The 23,568-nt window shown below is 41.2% G+C and overlaps 2 protein-coding genes across 11 annotated transcripts in view; one reads left to right on the top strand and one right to left on the bottom strand.

The window, feature by feature from the left end:
- LOC126236552 (uncharacterized) overlaps positions 1-23,568 on the top strand; it is a 325,419-nt gene that overhangs the window by 168,578 nt on the left and 133,273 nt on the right. The window lies entirely within an intron of this gene.
- The window catches only part of LOC126236544 (uncharacterized), a 190,406-nt gene that overhangs the window by 77,509 nt on the left and 89,329 nt on the right, over positions 1-23,568 (bottom strand). Inside the window, exon 4 of one of the 6 annotated variants that reach the window (XM_049945937.1) lies at positions 7,576-7,652. The exons of the other annotated variants lie outside the window; for them this stretch is intronic. Within the exon in view, the coding sequence (XP_049801894.1) occupies positions 7,591-7,652 (62 nt within the window). The 3' untranslated portion in view covers positions 7,576-7,590. Of the gene's footprint in view, positions 1-7,575; positions 7,653-23,568 lie in introns of those variants that run through there. 6 annotated transcript variants of the gene reach the window in all.

Raw genomic sequence — 23,568 nt, forward strand, 5'->3', positions numbered from 1 at the left:
TTGATATATGGCAAACGATTCGAGGACGCAGGTTTACGACGCCGCACATAGGAGTGAATGCAAGGCACGGAGGGCACGGTATACAAGTGTGATGAAATCAGGGCAGCACACGCAACTGACATGCTGTGAATAACCGATACATTGCAGATAGAAGTGCAGCTAATGAACTGTATGTAGTGACCGAAGAGGGTTGAGGGATCCTGACGTTATAACTGTTAAAGAGCGCTCTACTTGTTTCCTCCAGAGGAAATACGTCAGGGGTGTAGCATGAAGGTGAGTGAATAACGATTGATTAAATTGCACGACCCCCCGGGTGAAGAGCAGTCTGCGGTTATTCACGAATATGCCCTGGCTGCTGAGGCTAACTACAACATTAGTCTGATACATCACGTAACTAATTAGAAGGCACTGAACAGAACTTCGGAGAAAAGAAAATTGTGACCTGAACCTGACTAGATAAAGGGATCGGTTAAAACGACACCTTCTGGGACATAAAGAATATTGGATAACTCCTTCAAAGAGTGACTTAAACAACAACAACTCCCACCGAGCAACACACTTGTTTTGTAGCCGTTTGCGATTTCAGTAATTGTTATTACATAGTCTTGTTGGCTAACGTTCTTAGTCAGTATACAGGGTGGCAAATAAATGCCAGCATGCGAATCTTTAACCAGATTCCAATCAAAAATTTATCTCTCTAAATAAGACTGAGTGCGTTTAGAAAACACATAACTATTGAAAACGAGGAGATATAAACAATGTCACATCGTGTAGGGCATTGGAATGTAAAGAGGACTGTGTCATCCCACATAACCGTGCCGTGTGTAGCAGGTCACTGAGTGGTCCGATGAAACATCAAACCTAAGACGCCCATAGAGCCGTTGTTCAAATCTTCGTCAGGTTTCTTTTACATTTTTTTGATTCCCGTTCCCTAGCTCTCGTAGTTTATAAGTTGTGCATCATTTCAACACAGGACAATGACCTATAAAATGATAGTGGCCTATGGCATGATAGTGGGAACCATTAACCTGGGTGTATGTGTCTACTGACTGCAGAGTGGACAACCATGGCTATTCCTGTCAACTTTGTGTAGGACAGCTTCCCGATGAAACGCACAAAAGATAAATATCTTAATATGTTTTTGATGCTGAGTGTTTCCGATCAAAAGGCTAGTGTTGCACGAGCATATGCTAAATAGTACCACAGAAGACGCCATCTTGATGAGAATGGTTTTCGTCACCTGAAACACAGCCTTCTGGGAAACGGGTAACCTTCGTATACAAGCAACGCACAGAAGGCGCCCAAGGACAAAACCTATTCCACAAACAGATAACGCAGTTCTTGAAATCATTCAACTACATCACCAAAAGCAGTTCCAGATATGTGACAAACTGCTTTTTGAAGTGATGCACAATGACCTGTTTCTGTATCATAGCAAGCTAATTCAGCACCAGTGGCAAGAAGACCGAAATGGAAGAGTATAGTTATTTGAATGGATTCAGCACCAAGTGGAAGATATTGGCCATTTTAAAAGTAACGTGGGATGGACTGACGAATATAGCTTCACTCGTGAAGTTATTTTCAACTCACAACAATTATTACTGAATGGAACACAACCTGCATGTGAACGTGACATTTCACAACCGCCCTGTAGCGCTCAGGGGTTGTAATAAGTCGGAACGACACAGAGGTATGGTTTGATAGAGAGGGGTGACTTACGCCTAAGAATGCGGAGAAAATCCGGCAAGTGTTTCGTTGACTTTAATGCATAGAAGTTAAACAGCAGCCCTCCTACTGATCGCAGTGATGGCGCCACGTGGCGTCCATCCATGGATCAGCACCAATACCAGCGGTGGAACCTGCTGCATTGGCGTCCAGCCAGCCAGCGTTGCAGAAGTAGCGCTCCTACTCTCGTGACCGCTATAAGGGGTAGCCGCGATACATTAACCTGCGTGTATGTGCATAGGTAGCCTGAGACGTGGCTGGCTGCTCCCTCAAGCACAAATTGTGAACCCCACGTACAGCGCCCACGGGAAAATAACTGGCCGCCATCGTTGTAGAAAGCCTTAGCAGCCAGGGCATATTCGTGAGAGACCGCAGATTGCTCTTCACCCGGGAGGTCGCTAGTTGGTGCCTCCGACCCGCCCCAGCGAATGGCAGCTTGCAGTCCGCCGGACGATGTTACCCAGAGAGCGGAGGGTAGCGGCCATCTCGCTCCTCGCGCCGGTGCAGCACCAAGGTGCGGCCTCTCCCCGCCACATCTACTGCGAGTTCGTGCAGCGGAGTATGGTATTAGTTTCAGCGGGTAGGTTGGCCGCCGAAATTCATCACCAGATTGTATTCGACTTAGGCGTGCAATTTAAACAATCGTTATTCACTCGGATTCTAAACATTGACATAGTGGCGGCACAACTACTCCCCATTTGAGCCTCCGGGCTACACCGCAGACGAATTTCCTCTGGAGGAGACAAGTGGAGTGCTCTTTGATTTTTACAACTTCTGGTTCCCTCAGCCCTCTTCGGTCCCTACATACAGTTCATTAGCGGCGCCTCTACCTGCAATGTATCGGTTCTTCACAGCAGGTCAGTTCCCTGTGCTGCCCTGACTTCATCACACTAGTATACAGTGACCGCCGTTCCTTGCCTTCCCTCCCAAGTGCGGAGCCGTAAACCTGCGTCCTAGAACAGTTTGCTAAATATCAACGTCACCTGCGAAATCCATCCGATATGACATTCCGTTCCTTAACTACTACCTTCCAGCCATTGCTGCATGATATTTAGGAAAATTCTCCAAAAACCACACCTCCACATGACTTGTGTTCGTGATGCAGCAACATAAATCTATAGGCTAGAATGGTCAAAAAAGTGCTTTTGATCCGTTACCTATTACTGGACAATTTGCATGTGCCTTCCATCGTTAGTTCCTTTCCAGTACATTCCACGATGAATTTTAAAATTTCTCTTTGTGTTCAGTTGCACATTACGTATCGGAACGAAGGTACACTGCCACACTTTGGAATAGAAGTACTTCCAGAGAAATGAATCGGTCATGGATTTTCGATGTTCTGGACTCCAGAATCCCAAGACATCAATCCAGTAGAGCCTAATTTGGTATGTGTGTGTGTGTGTGTGGTTGAGGGGAGGGGGGAGTCAAATGTAACAAAAGTTGATGCAGACGTGTTGCGTAGGGTCCAGCAACGTATGACCCAGATAGATGCGTAGTCTTTGCAAGTGCAATTTCCTAAAGCGAAATTTGTTTGTGTGTCTACGCACCAGCACTGTGAAGATAAGCCTGGGCGATGGATGTCTAGAATGGAATTATAATGTGTAACATAATGTGCAATTTAGTGTCCCCTACGTATTGCGTTTGATGTATCTCATTGGATACCGACGATGTTCTTGCGTGCACTATTAATTTCAACTGTTTTTAATTATCTCATGGACAGAGCAAAACAGACGTTTTATATGTAAGAAGTTTATGTTATGTCATAATGTTTAAGTAAAGACAGAAAGAAAAAGACAACATACCACAATTGGAGGTGTCAACTGGATGCTGTTTGTTGCTTTAACTGAAAAAGAATGTTTGGCGCAAACTCAACTATAACATCATTGAGTCTGAGTCTCCGATTCCCACGGCATTTTCTCGTCTCACTAAGCTAGTGGCAGAGCTCCACCTCAGCCCAGAATTAGTGCTACTTGTTCTTAGCCCCGCTGCATGCAGTAATAGCATCACCAGGGCCTCATTTTCTGAATCGCATGTCTGTTAACCAGTGAGTAGACTAAGGTTAGGTAGATACACTTTTGTCTTGAACTTGGATGAGCAATGAAATGCCGACCGTGACGTGCGGTATTTTTTCTTCATCGTGTATACTTTTGGCTACCCCTATCAAGCAAATTATTTGTTTTGTGGCCATTTGGGATTTACATTTCATTTTAGTACTGAACACAGTAAATTATAATGTATGGTTTTCTTAATCTAACTGATAACGATTTTCTTACCTGTCTAGATATATCTTTCTTTTTATTGATATAACACGATTTTGTAGCATTCCTGATGCATCATGTTTTTTTTCTTGGATATCTGACGTTATCCAAGAAAAAAAGAAAGCAGGTATTGATAATACGAAATGTATGCCTCCGAGTTTTTCATTGTGTTAACAATGCAGGTTTCCATATTACGCGTCGTGCATATTTCTCGATCGACTTTCACAATTCCATAACGCAATTGCAACCCTCTGCCGATCGAGGGCTACGTACTGTAGCGTGTGACATGGAGGTGTGTTACGCAACTGACTTCGAGAATCAGCTTGGTGTGTTCCTTCAAGAAAATGAAAAGACGAATCGAAGAGTTCTTTCGCACATGGGGTTACCTTTCCTTCATCATGACAACTATAGAGCATGCACAAGCACTGCGACATGTGTAACAACCCCACCTTGTACACGAGACCACAGAGCATCTTCCATACACCCCGACTAGGCCTCATCTGCCCGTCATCTAGGTTCCAAAAGCTGAAGAAAGCTTTTAGAGGATTTCACTTTGATAGTGATGAAGCGGTGCAAGTAGAAGTAATGTAGTGGCCCCTTCAACTAAGTCAAACATTCTACAGTTAGGGTAACAAGAAACTGTTCTCTCTGAAACATCCCTTTAGAAAAATTTAGTGAATTACTGTGCTGATAAACCCCTTACGTTATTTGATTTTCAAACAGCTGAGCAGAACTGAACGTAATCAGATATTTCACCCTTTACCTATTCTGGTCAACACTAAACTGACACACAATATTTTTAGCGCAACGCAATCTGACTTTCAAAAATCCCTACAAAAGAATGGATCTGACTAACAATAACCTATACCTTTCATGAATCACTTACCTCACAAAAATCTTCGTTACTCGAACTACTGCAATACAGCGAGTGCCACTACTGCCAGCTAAATAAAAGATTCTAACTACTGAAGGCACTAACTACTGATAGGCATAGTTAGCAAATGGAAGGTTTTGATAGAGAACAAACAATGTATTTACCATATTAATGTTCCAAAGTCATATATATATATATATATATATATATATATATATATATATATATATATATATATATATATATATACGAGGGCGGTTCAGAAAGTAACCTCCGATTGGTCACAGTGCGGGTTGTGGGGGGAGTAGCGACGCCATCTGTGCGTTCACGCACTCAACAGGTCAGTCGGCATCAAGCCGTGGTCGAGTGAACGTCGTACCTGCGCTAGTTTAGTTTTTGTGGCAGTTTGAAATGTGTGCTGCAATAGAAAACCCCGCCAAATGTGAAGTGCATGCTGTCATAAGGTTTTTTACAGCCAAAGGATATTCTGCAGCAGCTATTCATCGTGAGCTTTGTGCCGTGTACGGACCAAGAGTTATGAGTGAAGGAGTTGTCCGTGAATGGGTACGTTTATTTAAAAGTGGACGAGAAAACGTTCATGATGAAGAGAGGAGTGGTAGACCATCATTGGTGACTGACGAACTCGTTCAGACAGTTGATGCAAAAGTTCGTGAAAATCGACGTTTCTCAATGTCGGAGTTGTCTACTGGTTTTCCACAGATTTCTAAGACTCTCTTGTACGAGATAGTGACAGCAAGATTGGGTTACCGTAAGTTCTGTGCACGATGGGTGCCCAAAATTCTTACCGACCACCACAAAACACAAAGAATGGCCTCTGCATTAGACTTTCTGTCACGTTATGAGGACGAAGGAGAACCATTGTTAAACAGAATCGTGATCGGTGACGAAACCTGGATTAAGTACGTGTACCCTGAGACAAAAGATCAATCAAAGATGTGGGCACATTCAAATTCGCCTACCAAACCAAGAAAAGCCTCGCAAGATTTTTCTGCCAGAAAACTGATGGCAACGGTGTTTTGGGATGCCAAAGGGGTGTTGTTGGTTGAATTCATGGAACGTGGTACGACCATTAATCAAGACGTGTACTGTGAAACAATAAAAAAGTTACGACGGGCTATACAGAACAAACGCCGTGGTATGCTGACTTCCGGTATCGTTTTTTTGCACGATAACGCCCGTCCTCACTCTGCTCGCAGAACAACGGCCCTTCTTGAGTCCTTCAAGTGGGACGTTATCAACCATCCACCTTACAGCCCAGACCTGGCGCCAAGTGATTGTCACCTCTTCATGCATTTGAAGAAATGGCTCGGGTCACAGCGGTTTGATGACGACGAAGAGCTCAAAGATGCGGTCACAGGCTGGCTCCAGGCACAAGCGGGTGATTTTTATGCAGAAGGAATTTCAAAGCTTGTGAAGAGATACGAGAAGTGCCTCAATTGCTATGGAGACTATGTAGAAAAATAGTGCAAAGATGTAGTTGTAAGATGTATATATTAAAATATTTTTATTTAACTTGGTGTATTTTTTTAAATCAACCGGAGGTTACTTTCTGAACGGCCCTCGTATATATATATATATGTTCGTGATATAAAATATTACAAATTTACTCTTTCTGATGGACACACGTCCAGATCGTCCGCTCTCAAAATTCTGCCATTTCTCTCCCCTACATTCACCACTGCTGGTGGCTCACCTCCAACTGTGCAACGCTACGCGCTATTCACATCTAACTGCCCAACATTACAATGGCGAATTTTCCAACAATGCCAACCAGCCACAGACTGCACACAGCACAGCCGGTGATTTTCATGCAGAGCGCTAGGGACGTTACCAACATAAAAACCTGAACAGCCTACTTACATCTCGTTTGGAAAAACATAGTTACACGAAGAATAAGGGTGTAGAATGTTAATAAAGTTTATTTAATTTAAAAAGCTTTATAAGTTTTCATATACAAAACTTCGGAGATATTACTTTTGAGCACGCACTTGTGCTTAAGATTTAATCAAGAAGATCTACTAATTGAGACGGTACACGGTCACTTTTACTACATCGATAATGTGAATCCGAATCTTGGCGTGATATTTCAAAGTTTACTTTGCATAATAGCTTGCAATAAATCCATATAGAACCGTGAGATATGACACCATTTCCTCTAGATTACAAATGTTTCACGTATTTCCCAGGCCAGGTAAGGTCAAGCCGTGGCGTCAGTCGTTAAGTCTTTGCTGTGGTCGCCGGTGCCCTCGTGGCAGTATGTTAAGTTTCGAACTGGATATTGGGATTATAGGAGGTTAGAGTGAATAATGGATGAAATGCATTTGATGTTGTTAATAATAAGCCTTTGTTTGTCAGTATTTACGCGTACCTGCAGGTAGAGAAAAATCTTCTGCTGCTTAAATATAAGAGTTGACGTTATGAAACTACACTTTTATTGCTTCAGCATACAACTATTACCGAAACAACAAATGCAATGTTTTTAATACTAATCTTTAGAGTAATGAAATATACAGCATGTCGTAATCAGAAACTGACACAGAATAGAATGTGTAGATTCTACCGGTAATGTTTAAGTAAAAGAGTCAACTTATGACGCTCTTGCAGTTTCTTGGCTCCTCTGGAAACAGCAGATGTCTTCAGTCAGCAGGCCAGCCATTTAAACTTCATTCCCTCGCAGACTATTCATGCTGAGCCAACGGACTTGCAATACTCCTAGTTCCTGGGACAATCCGACAGGTATGGTTTGCACTGACTCTTTGGTTTCACCATGTAAACTGCAACGAATAGAAATATGTTTTAATAAAGGTAGGAAGTATAAAAATATCATATCAGTTTAAATTTACTAGTGATAAGACAGCTGAAACTCTTCGATTTTTTTTACATACCATTAATCTAACTCTCAGCATTGTGACAAGATTATGTTATGGTCGGGTATCAGAGATAATGTAGGGTTCCGCCAGTATCTATTTCTGTACTACATTTTACGAAGACAAGCTTAATAGGCGGAGAATGTTATTATGTGTGCCGTAATAATGCCGCAACCGTCGCAACTGCTGACAAGTGTGCTGTGTCGCGGCGTTCCTATCCTTACTGATACTATAGCAGACCGTAGGAAGAATGAAAACGCGAGTAAACCTGACTTATGGCTTGTTACTACAGTTTGAGGATGTCACTAGAACCAAGTTCCTCTAGGGGGGTAATGCTCCTGGCGTGTGAAGCATTCAGTAAGCAACACATGTATGACGATAATCTCAGGGACCTCGGTTTCGTTTGCTGGGAACTTATCTGGCGATCCCTGAGTTTGTGATTTGGGAATGTTCTATACTGCCGGTCCCCAGTAACCGTAAAATCAGTCATCTTGACGGTGATGACAGCTACTGACAACAAAATGTATACTCTTGACAGTTTGATTAACAAGAGTGTTATGTAAGTACTAATGCTTATCATTAAGAAAGGACTGAATGAATGAATACTATATGATACGAAACAGAAACTTTAAGGAAAGAATTCAAGAAGTTATCATTTACAAAGGTTATAGCCTAGAGCACAAATTGACCAAAGATAAGATTTATCCTAGGAGAGAGTTGTAGCCGCATCGAGGTGTAAGTTCGCTGTGTCTACAACGTAACTCGGCAATTTTGATGTTAATTTCACTTCTATCTTGAACTCTTGCAATACTAGTACGCATGTTAAGCGTCACTAGATTGTTTTAAAACCGATCTGAAGTTTAAAAGTTTTATAGTTGGAAGTATTAGTCAGAAGTCGGACTGACGTAAAATCATGTTTACCGTTTGGACAGATAACGGGATAGTTGATCGCTGATTTGTGATGGGACTTAGCCTTCGTGATACTTAATAGTCACGAACATCAAAGGACACAGAATGTGACTGATCGCGACATAAACTTAATTATTCGACTTGAGTAGGCAACAGATAAACGCAATCAAAAAAGACTTAGAACTGAGCCGTGTTGTCAGAAGCTATCGTCAAAGTCAGAATTGCCGATGCTAACAGACGCAGTTTCCTGGATGAAAAATCGGTGAGTGTGTTCAGTGTAAAGACAAATAATTACGAAGAACATTATGTTTTAATCCAACATTAGTTCTTCGAGTGGCGTATATCATTTAATGGATATTTAAAGTGTATTTTAGGAACTGACTGATACTTCGGATATCATAAAAGTGAGAAGTGATTTAGTGACAATTTAACTGTAAACAGCAATAAGTTCAAACGGAAGTAGACGCATTCTGAATATTGCTCAACGGTATGTTATCTCTATAATTACGTCGTGTAGTTGTTGAACACGCGACGTAGCGTCGCCTTGTCAACGGAATAATATGTAACAACGCAATTTCCTCTCAAAAATCATGATGTGACATCGGCTTGGGTGATGGATTGATGATTCAAGGCATTCTATTTTCAACCTTTGAATACCCATTCTCAAAACGGGCATAAGTACTACAGTCAGCAAGTTCGCGTAAACTGAAAGTCTGTCGCGTACACCCAAAGGACAATGTCGTGATCGAGGGACGCCGTCCCACGTCATCTCGACTGGGACAACCATCACCATCGAGCCGAGACAAAGCGAGACGTCACACAGTACAGTTCATTCACTGTGAACTAATGAAAGAGATTTTGAACCCAAAACACGTATTGAAAAAACATTCTCGACGACAAAGTTGTGAACCCAGTACTGTGTATTTGGAAAAAATTATTTGTAGAGAATTTCGTATTTGCACGAAACCACTGAAGTGTCAAACCTTGCTGCTCAAGATGTATTTCCGAATATTGCCTGTTATGTTTGATACTATCACGGCCGCTGTAATACCTAGTCGCCAATAGAATATCACTTATTTCTTACAAACCATTCATGTGTTTTTTTTTTGGGGGGGGGGGGAATTTCATTTCCATTGTTGTACTTCATCAGGAGTGGTACCTGTTCCATGTCCTTAATACGTTGCAACTGTCTGTCCAGTGTTCTATGTGTTTAGCTGCGAGTGCTTTACGATGGAGCTTACTGAGATCGATAAAAAAATGAACTTGTGTTTCTTGCATCGTACTGAAGATTTATCCCACTTAGAGGTAAAGCATCATCTGATAGGATCTTGCTTATAAAAATGAATTACTCCTTTTGTCAGTCGAGAGTTCTCATATTGTTGTCCGCATACTATTGATCAAATATTTTTACTCGCATTGCATCTCGCTAAAATGGTAGTAGTTTTTTCATCTACGCAGCTGCAGAACGTTAAGGGGACGCTGGCGCACTACACCCAGATTCCTGACATCAAGAGACATATCATGAAGTGCAGATTCTTCTACTCTGAAGGAATAGTGTCAACCATAAGGGAGAATGGCGACTACCTAGGGAAATGGTAGCTACTTTTAGCAAACGTAGTCAGTTAGCAGTTAGTGATTGACTAAAAACAAGACAGGGACTAGTTAAATTTTTTTGTAAAATGATGTGTCAGACGACAGTTAATGACGAGATGAGTGTGAACAAATACATGCGTCAGGTGAGATGTTATGAGGAAAATTAAATGACGAGACAGTACAGAGGGTCGTTGTTACAATTTTTGGAAAAATTGGTTATTAAACACGTGAGTGCTTAACGATTATTATTAATAATTGACAGTTGAAATACAGAGGTGTTTGTTTCTTTACTTCTCTCTCTCTCTCTCTCTCTGTCTCTCTCTCTCTCTCTCTCTCTCTCTCTCTGTGTGTGTGTGTGTGTGTGTGTGTGTGTGTGTGTGTGTGTTTGTGTGTGTCTGTGTGTGTGTACGTTTTGATGTTCAAAGTTCCCACCGTTTCTTAACTCACGTGTGCAGCAATTAACGAACGCATTTGAAAATTTCAAAGATTCTGTGACTTTTCGGGCCATCATATTTTGTTTGAAGTAATTTTGTGTGTCGAAATGAGCCTATGTGGTTGTCACAGTATATGTCCATTCTCTTCCTTTGGTCCAAGTAAAAACCCGACTCCTTCCATCGGTGGCTGAACCTGTTACATTAGGGTATGTGCTTGGGGATCCTGGGGTTCACGAGGTGGGTGCTAGCCAGCATCGCCAGTCATCAGTTGCTTTAACTTCTGTGTGTGCTTAAACCAGTATTATTGGGCTGCCAGTGAGGCATATTGTATGACACACAAGTCGGCGTGTATTGCGAGGTACGCACAACCATAATTTTAAACAAAATAAGGGAAAACATGTAAATTCTTATACGTTCCTAATAGTCAGATGAATGCTGAGGCGAAACAGTCGACCTCTGGAGAACTTGTAGTACGCCAGTTCTTCAGCAGCAAATCGGGATTGTCTCCTGGTGCATTTTATCGAACCAGTGGTTCCCATGATAATAAAACTGTCTTCTTTTCTGAAAATAGCAGTTTTCTCTGCTTTTTGCGTTTGCGGGAAGGGACAAAAATACTGAAACGAAAGAGTGGAGGCAGACAGTTATCCCGTTTAAGCATCTCTGAGAGAATAAAGCAGGAAACATTAATTAATTTAGATAATTTTTATAGTAATATAAGATTCGTTTGATAATATGTCAGTGTTCTGTATAACTAAAGGTCTTAATAGCTCTGATGGTACACTTAAATGCGTTAAACGAGTAAGAAATATACTCTTTACGTCTACATGAAAATAGTACACCAAGTATCAAACATAAGAGAAAGTACGAACAATTGAGTACGTCGAATACAAGTCGACCTGCACTAAACTAAATACATGATTCACGTTAAAATGTGGTGGCATGGTTAAATATAAAGAACATACACACAGAAAAATTGTAGAAAGAATGTCTATAAGGCGGGACATAAGTTGATGAAGAGAAAACAGGCTGAGACCGCACTAATTAATGCGTTGCTGTGTGTTTTTTGATAGTCAGTTCTCCAGTAGATGTTGCGCCAATAGAAGGCCTCACATACCCTCCCAGCTGCTAAATTGACAGCCATTCTCTTAAAAGCCGCCTCCGTTTTCGTAGTACTCAGTCACTAAAAAGACGTCGTCTCCCTAAAGCCACAAAGACATGGTTTTGAAGGGCACTAACAGCGCATTTGGGCTCTTTAAAACAGATGTCATCACTTCGCCTGAAGGTGATGGAGACGCATTCCATCGAAACGTTGCAATGGGACGACGACACTACTCGGCTGACAACTCGTGAAGACTTCATTCATAGATGTCATCACACTCCTCATCCTATCAATTTATGCACCGACTGGTATTCAGGGAGACCAGATGTATCATCTGTTACATGACATATACTAAACGGAAGCTTTGGAATGTGCGTCAGCCTATTGTTCAATTAAATGTGTTCGGAATTATAACGAGTGATTTTTTCCATCGTGTATAAACTCTAGGGATTCATCTAATAGAAGATAGGGAACAGAAAAGTCCAATGAATTTATTTTCGGATATGTATGGCTTCCAAGCTAGGGCCCATTTATTGAATCGTACGTTGTTGCAGAGACTGCGGTCTAATACTCGCTGTACCACGCAGCCACAGTTACCGTATGCACGGTTTCCTCCTAAAGGACGGTACTGTTCTTCATACGTCATGACTTAGCACCCTCTCCTGCCACAGTAATTAGTAATTTTGTGTCCGATTCACTTCTGTTGCTGACTCACCTTGTAGTGGACATGATACGGCGTTCTACACAATGGTTCCGTATTCGAATCAAGAGCATGCCGACATGGTATTTACTTACCGAGAGCCTAATGACAACGGGCGGCGGGCAACGATGTCGTATCAGGAGACCTATTTCTGCGGACAACGGCCACAGAATTCTGTGTTTGCAATAGTCTTACGTAGCTAGTCTGACATATGTTCTTTTCAGGAAGCAGGAAATCATGAAGGACGTACCCGAAATTTTCGAACGTCAGACTTGGAGGAAAATGTGATTAATACTGTACAAGCCGACCGCTGTGTCGCTACCAGGCAGTGTCTCCGCCCCCTCGCCCCCCTCTTGTATAGGATACGTCATACGACCGTGTGGAACATTCTCCATAACAACTGTTACAATTCTGATCACTTACAGCGTGTGCAAGGCTTACTAGCTACAAACTTTCCACATCGTTGGCAGTTTTGTAACTGGTTTCTTCACCACACAACAACGATTCCGGGATCTGTGTCATCCATGCTATTCATAGATGAGGCCACCTTCACGGCCAGTAGTATCTTCAACTATCATAACAATCATCTTTCGAACAGTATGCATAGCCTCCATGGAATGGTGATGGCGAATCATCGGCATCGATGCAGCTGGAATGTGCTGGCCGGGATAACTGGCGACCTATTTCGGGACGAGTTTTCCTTCCATGTCGCCTAATAGGCCGGACCTATCGAAGTATCTTGTGGATGACTTTTCCTTCCAGGCTGGAAGAAGTGCCTTTGGTGTTTCGAAGTGTTATGTGGCTGCTTCAGCTCACTTAACGTCCAGACGCATCTCAGTCTTGTGTTCCCTGGTCGATGGGTCGATCGAGGCGTTCCAGCTGCATCGCCTGCTCGTTCACCGGATTTTTAACCTGTGTGATTTCTGGTTATCGGAACATCGCAAAAGTATCATGTATGCAGAGCCCATTCCAGACATTATTCTCTCGTAATTGCACCAGTGTTACTCTGCACGATCCTTGTGAAGTTATGGACCTCAGCTTTGTGCGAGATGCGAAGCAACCTTCTGTTTATTAATTGTCCGTGATATTATTGACCCTGGGACTGGGGCATTTCGGTCGGCTCATCGTGTATTTGATAAAATTGAAATCTCACCCACTTCTCCCTCTGAAATTAGGAAAATAATAAACTTGCTTAAAAGCAAAAACTCACATGGAATTGATGGCATTTCCAGCAAAATACTAAAAACTTGTTCTCAACAGATAAGTAAGATTCTCAGCCACCTGTGTAATAGCTCTCTGGAAGAGGGCATTTTCCCTGATAGACTGAAATATGCTATTGTTATACCTTTGCATAAAAAGGAGGATAGATCTGATGTTAACAATTACCGTCCAAATCGCCATTCTAACAGCTTCATCCAAAATTTTTGAGAAAGTAATGTATTCAAGAGTAGCTTCACATAACTGTAACAATGAAGTACTAACAAAATGTCAGTTTGCTTTCCAGAAAGGTTTTTCAACAGAAAATGCCATATATGCTTTCACCAATCAAATTTTGAATGATCTGAATAACCGAACACCACCCATTGGGATTTTTTGTGATCTCTCAAAGGCTTTTGATTGTGTAAATCATGAAATTCTGCTAGACAAGCTCAAGTATTGTGGCATGAGTGGGACAGTGCACAAATGGTTTAATTTGTACCTAACTGGAAGAGTGCAGAAAGTTGAAATAAGTAGTTCTCATAATATGCAAAGATCAGCACATTCCTCAAACTGGGGAACTATGAAGAATGGGGTTCCACAAGGGTCAGTCTTGGGTCCTTTGTTGTTCTTAATATATTAATGACTTGCCATTCTATATTCATGAAGAGGCAAAGTTAGTTCTCTTTGCTGATGATACAAGTATAGTAATCACACCTGACAAACAGGAATTAACTGATGAAATTGTCAATACTGTCTTTCAGAAAATTACTAAGTGGTTCCTTGTAAACGGACTCTCACTGAATTTTGATAAGACACAGTACATACAGTTCCGTACAGTGAATGGTATGACGCCATTAATAAATATAGACCTTAATCAGAAGCATATAGCTTAGGTAGAATATTCCAAATTTTTTGGTGTGGCCATTGATGAGAGATTAAAGTGGAAGAAACACATTGATGATCTGCTGAAACGTTTGAGTTCAGCTACTTATGCAATAAGGGTCATTGCAAATTTTGGTGATAAACATCTTAGTAAATTAGCTTACTACGCCTATTTCACTCGTTGCTTTCATATTCCATCATATTTTCGGGTAATTCATCACTGAGGAATAAAGTATGTATTGCACAAAAGCGTGTAATCAGAATAATAGCTGGAGTCCAACGAAGATCATCCTGCAGAAATTTATTTAAGGATCTAGGGATATTCACAGTATCTTCTCAGTATATATACTCTCTTATGAAATTTGTTGTTAACAACCAAAGCCAATTCAAAGGTAATAGCAGTGTGCATAACTACAATACTAGGAGAAAGGATGATCTTCACTATTCAAGATTAAATCTAACTTTGGCACAGAAAGGGGTGAATTATACTGGCACTAAAGTCTTTGGTCACTTACCAAATAGTATCAAAAGTCTGACAGATAACTAACAAGTATTTAAGAAGAAATTAAAAGAATTTCTGAATGACAACTCCTTCTACTCCATAGACGAATTTTTAGATATAAATTAAAAAAAAACAAGAAAAAAAACAAAAAATATTAAAAAATAAAAATAAAAAAACACAAAAAAGTTGTTATATTAACTTAAGTATGTTGTTAAATTAACTTAATTATGTCATGTATTGGAATATTTTACTCGTTCCACATCATTACGAAATATCGTATTCATGATCCATGGAACTAGTATTAATCTAATCTAATCTTGCTCTGCAATGACATTTAGTTGCAACTGTCTAATTTGTACCTTACACTTTTCTGCGCATTTTTGTACCAAAGACGGAAGTCTGACCTACGTCTCCTGCTCGCTTCAACACGCCTTTGCACAACTGCTGGTACTAACCTAGCATTTCCCCCTGCCTCAATCCAGATTTCCACTGATGCCACATTCCTCTTCATATTCCCCCTACACTGATTCGTTCGACATTGAGGCAATCTTCCAGTAAGTCAGAGGGACGTGAGGCTATTTGGATTGTGTTTTATGTACGTTGGATAAGTGATATCATCTGTAGTGATTATTCTTAAGAAACTGATTGCACACCTGTGTGAGGAAAATTTGTTGTTGCCATTTGCCTGGCTGCAAATGATTTGTCTGTTGCAGTCAGGGTGGAACTTTCTGTCTACCTGTCAGATTTGGTTATTATTCATGACATACATTTGTTTAGGCAGTATATGTGCCGTGTTCAGTTTTAACTGAATCTTATGGAATAGGCACCATATCGCAATCTGTTTGGTGGTGGCAAATATAGTTCGTACGCTGAACACTGTCTACATCTAAATTAAAGGTTTTATTTAAGAATTAATGGCTTACAATAACGCCTTTATAGGAAGAGTGGATCTAATCGCACACTTAACTTCCATACTTTTAATATCAGGGGTAACACCCTCAGAGGATAAATATCTCAGTGCCTGATAGGTAACACCAAAGTTACTGTTAACAGCAATTGCTATCTACTTAGCAGTATTTTGCGGTAAGTTAAGAACCCTCTGTTGCAAACATGTAATATGCATTAGTTGCATCACAGCGCAGCATTTGCTCTGTAGCAGGAGCGCCATTTCGCACGCCGATGCATAACAAAGACTGTGAATGGAGAACTCTGGCGGCTGTGGTTGTTGTGTCGGGACTCAACAGCGATTTGACGCAGGCACAGACCTGATGGAGTGACATGTAACAAAAGTGTAGCGAGGATGGCGATTGTCATGAAGGCTGAATCCCCAGACACCCAACATAGCATACAACATTCAGCTATAGTGGCTGTAGCTTGTAGAGCCAGGTGGGTGGTACTCAAGTACCTCTCCGAACGGATTAAAGTCACTAGCTTGTAGTCTCTCGATATGGCCGGCTTCACGGCGTCTTCTGTCAATCTCGGGTGTAACCAAACAGCATCAGTAGTTTACAGTGGCTGTGTTCCATCACAACCAGCTGGCAGATGTCTTGGAAACAGTCTTCACTCTGGCAGCGGGGGCACATAGCGAGTTACAGAAATAGTTTACGCTGTAACTAGCAAGACTGTCATGTTGTCAGAATCAGATTCATGCAGTATTGTTTCTGAAATGGAAGGTATTTAAGCTAGACCTGTAGCTAGACCTGTCCTCACTATGGAGTCTCAGTTATTGTCGGTTTTCCCTCCCTTCGCTCTCCCCACGAATGCTAAGATGCCATCAACCGCTAAACTGAGATATCACATGTTACTACTCAATTCTGAATGGCACACATATCAACCTATTGTTTGCAATCACAATGCGTCCTCTACACTTCTTGCTTACGGCTTAGCTCAGTGTGGCAATGCCTTGTGAGGGGCACCCTGCCCTCTGCAACAATGACACACTTTGCTTGCTAAAGATATCGGCTGTCACACATGGTGTTAGCCGGAATTGTTTCTCTGCTGTCTGTACCAAGAAATAATTCTGAAGTTTTATGTGTTTAATCAGGAATTAGAATTCCTGCGCAACGGTTGTGCCGATGATGTTGTCAGCACCAATTTTTATTTCTGGTGACATGATAGATTCGCTATGTGTAATCTAACAATGTCTGTTAGTCAAGTTTTCGATCAGTGGATATTTGTGTTAATTATCAACTGGTTTTGTCTTGTATTGTGTGTGGTTGCGAGTGTGGCAGTATGTGCCAGTTGGCGAATTTTTAAGTCACTGAAAATTAGATTTACAGCTCCAAGTGCATTGTCCATCACATATTTTATTTACGTTACCGGTTACCAGTGTTTCATGGAATGTGTTTTTCTTTTAAAGTACATTATAAAATTAGAATAACTTGTTTCAATCGTTGCAGTACATAGAACTTTATCATTCTAGGTTGTTCGAAATATTTCTACCTGCCAGATATGCAGTGTTGCTATAAGGAGTGTGTCAATTAGAGTAGGCCACTTTATTCATACAGAGCTCTATTCGATAGCAAACTTTTTGCCATGTCTAATTGACACTACTGAAAGCTATTACACAGTTGCACTGTCGCTGGCTCCAGAAGCCAGGAATCACGTGTATTGATAGGTTGACTTAATTGCTGTTAAACATTTGAAATGAAAGAGACATTCTGCTCAGCTTACTACCCGACAGCAACATCCTGCCCTCCATTCACCAAACACATTAAAAGTCACATAGTAAGTTGACAGACCAACTGTCACTGGAGAATACAAAAAAGTATGGAGATGCAAGGATTAAATGTAGGAGGTAGAGACCTCATCAGTAATCACACAAAATCCTCTCTCGTGAATAGAAAAGACAACAACAGGCAAACGTTATATACTGTTCCATTTGAAATAGGCGTTGTTCTAAATGTTGGTGCTTACTTGCTAGTATATCCTGGATAAACAAAATTAAAGGCCATAAACACACCACTATTTAATGAGCAGCATCTAAAATGGTTTTCAATGCTGATGTCCAGATAATGATTTATGTATGAATTTAGATTCCACGTTTTGTAGATAAAAGTCCATGTAACTCGACCATTTACATTTAGTACGAAGCACATGTGTACTTGGTACAAGTGTATGTATACGTAGAATTGTGTGTGTAGATATGCATTATTAACCAGTTGCCATGTTGTGGAAGACACTTAGAATAATCTGTAATGAGCTGTAAATACTTAGTGAAGTTGTACTTTTATGTCACTTAATGAAATGTGTCCTGCGTACATGTTGTTTTAACAAGGGTATCTTGGAATGGTTCCAGTCAAAAGGAGTCACCACACGTATTACGATGTTTATACCATTGTGACAGTTCCTGTTTCGTAAAATGTGGTCGGCCGGTGACGGATTCACAAGCGCATTGGCAACTGTACTTCCTTGACCGGCAGAAACGGACGTCCATACATGTCTTTCTTCAGGTCACCAAAGGTGTGAAAATCACGCAGAGAAAGGTTCTGGCTGAACGGAGCATGTTGCAGTGTTTCTCAACCGAATTGTTGAAGATCAGGCTTAGTCCGATTGGCAGTGTGGTGGGTTGCTTTGCCGTGCAACAAGAGCATTCCGTCCGACTGTCCGAAGTCAAATGGAAAATCCTAGACTAGAAACATCCCACGTCTTGTGATATCACACCTACATCATACCTGCGTCCAAGATCCTTTCCTCGGAGCAATGGACGCTGCAGCATTATGTACATGACATAATTACTGGTGTGAGGTACCAACAGCTGATAGTGCCTTTTTGCGGTAAGTATGGCAAAAAATTGCAGTCTCTCGATGTGATTGGCTGATGCATTCGAAGGCTGTGAACTAAAACACCACCTTTCTTTCATCAACACTTGTGGAAAGGTGCATTAAACTCACCTAACATTCTGGAATAAGTTTCTTTAAATATAAGCTATCGCCTACTTCATTCGAAGGTCGGAATTACAAGCGTAATTAAAAACAAAAGCTAAACGAAAAGTTACTGCACGTGTTGATGTTTTGGGCCAATTTTATTGGAAGTTATAAGAGTAACTTAGAAAAATCTATAATTTGAACACAAGCAAGTAATGAGTAATGTGTATTTTACCAAAGAGAGGACCAAATATGCAAAAATAAGAGGAGGAGATGGTGAAGGAATAGTAGTCATGTAAATTTTGATGTAACTTAGGTTTGTATTTTTCGCTTGGTAAGGTGTTATCTTGCTGGAAGGTATAGCAATAATTTTGATCATAGAGGAATAGAGGTTTACTGAAGAAACATTTCGTTAAGCTCATCCCTTCAGGAAGATTTAACGAAATGTGCGGCATATGTGAAGCCACCGTTAAAAAGTAAATAAATTTTTCTATATTTTTTAACTTTGCGTTAGGGTACTGGTATGTTGAAAGATCGATATTAGGTGCTATAGAGAGATGTAATGGGAGTGAGCAAATGAATGTGTAAAATGGTTATGTTTGTATGCAAAACTCTTTGACATAAACGAATTACTTCATACCCAATTGTAAATTAACGATAAGGAAAATGTTATTGCCATTCAATGAAAAAATTGTAATGACTGTAACCACCTCAGGGCTAATTTTCGCGGTTAATATGTTAATCAAATGTACAGAATAACATGAGCGGTAGTACAAAGGGTTTTACGTGACCAGAAGTTGAGGTGGCCTTGGCGAGAGGAGCGCCAAGTGAAAAGACGGTGGAAAGAAAGGCAATTACGTGGGAGCCTTCACAGCATTTGTATCGGGCTGTGATAGGTCCTCTAAGGTGACGCTTATTTGGTGCTAAAGTTGTGAAAAAAGTGCAACCAAATATTCGGACGGCACGGCTTTTATGACCCAAAGTCGTCTCCAGTATGTATCAATTCGGAAACCAAGATTATTGGAATAATTTTATGATGAATTTCGGCCGACGCTCCGACGAGTAAAGATGGCTCCTGCTTGTGACGTGGCTATCAATAAGGAATTCGATCACTGGGGACGTGAAGAGCCGACCGAAATGGTTGTACCAACAGTACTATGAGCCCTCCAGCACACAACTCAGGGCAAGTATTACTTTTATAGACTTGTTTGTTTGATCTCAAAACGTGTAAGGGGCTACACTCTACTTACTTTGAAATGCAAAAATTGAAGATGTGCAAACTTATTCTCCAAAAATTCCTGCCACAAGCCATCACCAGTCCTGTTTCCTGCTCATGCATGTTGTGTAATGAGAGTTTGAAAGTTAAATTGCGTGTTTGTTTAATAATTGAGTAAAAGGTGCAATAAGTAAATTCATTATTAATACGAACTGCTTCACAATAGAGAGAGGGAGACTTTCAATCGAAGTAATTGCTTTGGTTTGTAACACCATCTTTAAATGTGGTCGCTTTATTCAAAGAAATAAACTACAGTCCACTGAATAACATTAATTTTGCTGTAAATTTAAATTTGCTTTGCTTGCTAATTCATGATTAACGTAACAAGTTTTTTCAAAAGTAACGATGGCTGCCACTTGGCCAGTCCCAATTTGCTTCCATGGAGTTTCGAAGTAAATTCATGTAAAAAAAAAATACTGCCGTTGAAAGGCAATAACAACACTAAAAATAAGTAAAAGAAAAACGGTTAAAGATTTCAAAACTGCTCCATCAGACCTGTCCAACGAAAATAAAATTTTAGGAATAGTATTTCTTACAGTGGGCCTAAGGTAAGGTTACAAGGCTGCTGTGGTGTGCTCCTTCGGTTTGGATGGATCTGATACCAGGTAGGTCAGACATTGTACAATCTTGTGTGCCCCACCGATTTTGCACATCGAATCCCTTCATCCACATTGTGCCTTGGGAAGAGGCCCAGGATAAATGATCGCCTTGCATTAAAGTCCATTAGGTTACACCAGTCACAGGTTTTCTTGAACATAGGAAGTTTATTAGCAATATATGTAGTAACATTTTTTAGTGTAGAGTTAACGTTAGGAGGGTGCGTGAATGGCTGTGTTGCGACTTGAGAAAAGTAGGGGATCGCGGCCGCGGAGACACCGTTAACATTTTTTGCGCCAGTGTTCCAGTATCCGCGAGGCGTCAGAGGAGGTTCGGCCGCTACCCGCTTCCAAAGGGCGTTCGCTTTCGTCCGGACGGCTGCCGCGGGACTTTCACTCAGCAGCAAACAACTAACGCTATAATCTGCACTGAAAATGTAATTATTTAAACAAAATTAGTAGAAAGAAAGATGTAAACAAAGACGTACTTAGTTATTTTTTTTAACTACGTTTCGTGAAGACAGTATGATTCCGTGCGATTTAGTACGAGAATTATTTAATACTACGAATCGGTCACACGTCGAATCTGCGGGTTTGGTCACATGACGACGGCCATCTTTGTGTCGGCGCTAATGCTGACAGTGTGTGTGTTAACTTTACGGACTTTCAGCGAAAGCGGAACTATTAAATTCGTTTCCATCGCGCTTGCTTATTGCAGTTTTGTCTTGAAAGTGGCAAGGTACGCTTCTGCAGAAATATTAGAGGTTGTCAACGATGTCTCCCGCCTGTATTTCTGGTTGTTTTTAGAAGATTGTATACGACGGGATACGCTACGCTCTGATACTGCATTCATTTGACGAATTGAGAAGATAGAAAAATGGCAGCGAATAAAAATGGCGAAAGTGAACGCGGACGTCTATGGTAGCCGAGTTGGAGTGGATGTAAAATATAGACTGGCAATGGCAAGACAAGTGTCTTCGAAGGAGAGAAATATGGTAACATCGAATATAAATTAAAGTGTATGACATCTTACCTTAAAGTATTTGTTCGCAGTGTAGCCGTATATGGAAGTGAAACATGGACAATAAACAGTTTAGACAAGCAGGTAATAGAAACCTTTAAAATGAGGTGCAACAGAATAATGCTGAAGATAAGATTGCTACATGCCCTAACAAATAAGAAGGCACTGAACAGAATTTTGGAGAAAAGTAAATTGTGGGCTGAAGCTGACTAGATAAAGGGATCAGTTAAAACGTCACATTTTGAGACATAAAGAGGCTTGGAGAGCTCCTTCCAACCGTAACGTAAACAACAACAACTCCCACTTTGCAACATTCTTGTTTTCTAGCCGTTTGTAATTTCAGTAATTGTTATTACATACTCTTGTTGGCTAACTTCCTCCTACAGAGTGACGAATAAATACCAGGATACGAATCTTTAACCAGATCCTAATGGAAAAATTATGTGCCAAATAAGATCAGTTGCGTTTAGAATACACATATTGGGTGAAAACGAGGAGCTGTCAACACTGTCATATCGTGTAGGGCATCGGAATGTAAAAAGGACCGTGTGTCATCCCACATAACCGTGCCAGACCATGCAGCTCACTGAGTGGTCCGACGAAACATCAAACCTACAGCCACATGTAGCCGTTGTTCGAAACCTCGTCAGGTTTCTTTTACATTATATGGTTCCCATTCCACAGCTCTCGTAATTTGTAAGTTGGGCATCATTTCAACACAAGACAATGGCCTATAAAATGATAGTTGCCTATGGCATTAGAGTGAGATCCATTAACCTGTGTGTATGTGTCTACTGACTGCATAATGGACAACCATGGCTACTGCTGTCAATTTTATGTAGGGCAGCTTCCCGATGAAACGAACAAATACATCGTTTTTGATGCTGAGTGTTTCCAATCAAAAGGCTGCTGTTTCTCGTGCATATGCTACACAGTACCACAGAAGACGACATCTAGATGAGAATGGTTTTCGTCACCTGAAGCACAGCCTTCTGGGAAACAGGTAACCGTCGTACACAAGTAATGCACGGTGGTCGCCCAAGGACAAAACCTACTACACAAACAGATAACTGAATTCTGTAAACCATTCAACAACATCACCAAAAGCAGTTCCAGATATGTGAAAAACTGCTTTTTGAAGTGATGCACAATGATCATAGCAAGGTGATTCAGCACCAGTGGCCAGAAGACCGAAATGGACGAGTATAGCTATGTGAATGTATTCTGCACCAAGTAAAGATATTGAACATTTTAAAAGTAACGTGGGATAGACTGAGAGTCTCCCTTCACTCTTGAAGTTATTTTCAACTCACAACAATCATTATTGATTGGAATACAACCTGCGTGTCACCTGTGAACGTGACATTTCACAACCGCCCTGTAGCGCTCAGGGGTTGCAATAAGTCGCAACGGCAGGGAGGTATGATTTGGTAGAGAGGGGTGACTTACGCCTAAGCGTGCAGAGAAAAACCGGCAACTCATTCGTTGAGTTTCCTGCATCAAAGTTAAACAGCAGGACATCCACCGATCCCAGTGATGGCGCCACGTGGCGTCCATGCGTGGATCAGCACCAATACCAGTGGTGGAACCTGCTGCATCGTCGTCCGGCCACCCTGCGTTGCAGACGTAGCGCTCCTACCCACGTCACAGCTAAGGGGTCGCCGCGGGTTTTGGCTGCATAGGTAGCCTGGGACGTGGGTGGCTGCTCCCTCAAACTCATCTTGTGGACCCCACTTACAGCGCCG

The sequence above is a fragment of the Schistocerca nitens genome, chromosome 2 (assembly GCF_023898315.1).
Source record: "Schistocerca nitens isolate TAMUIC-IGC-003100 chromosome 2, iqSchNite1.1, whole genome shotgun sequence".
Taxonomy (NCBI): domain Eukaryota; kingdom Metazoa; phylum Arthropoda; class Insecta; order Orthoptera; family Acrididae; genus Schistocerca; species Schistocerca nitens.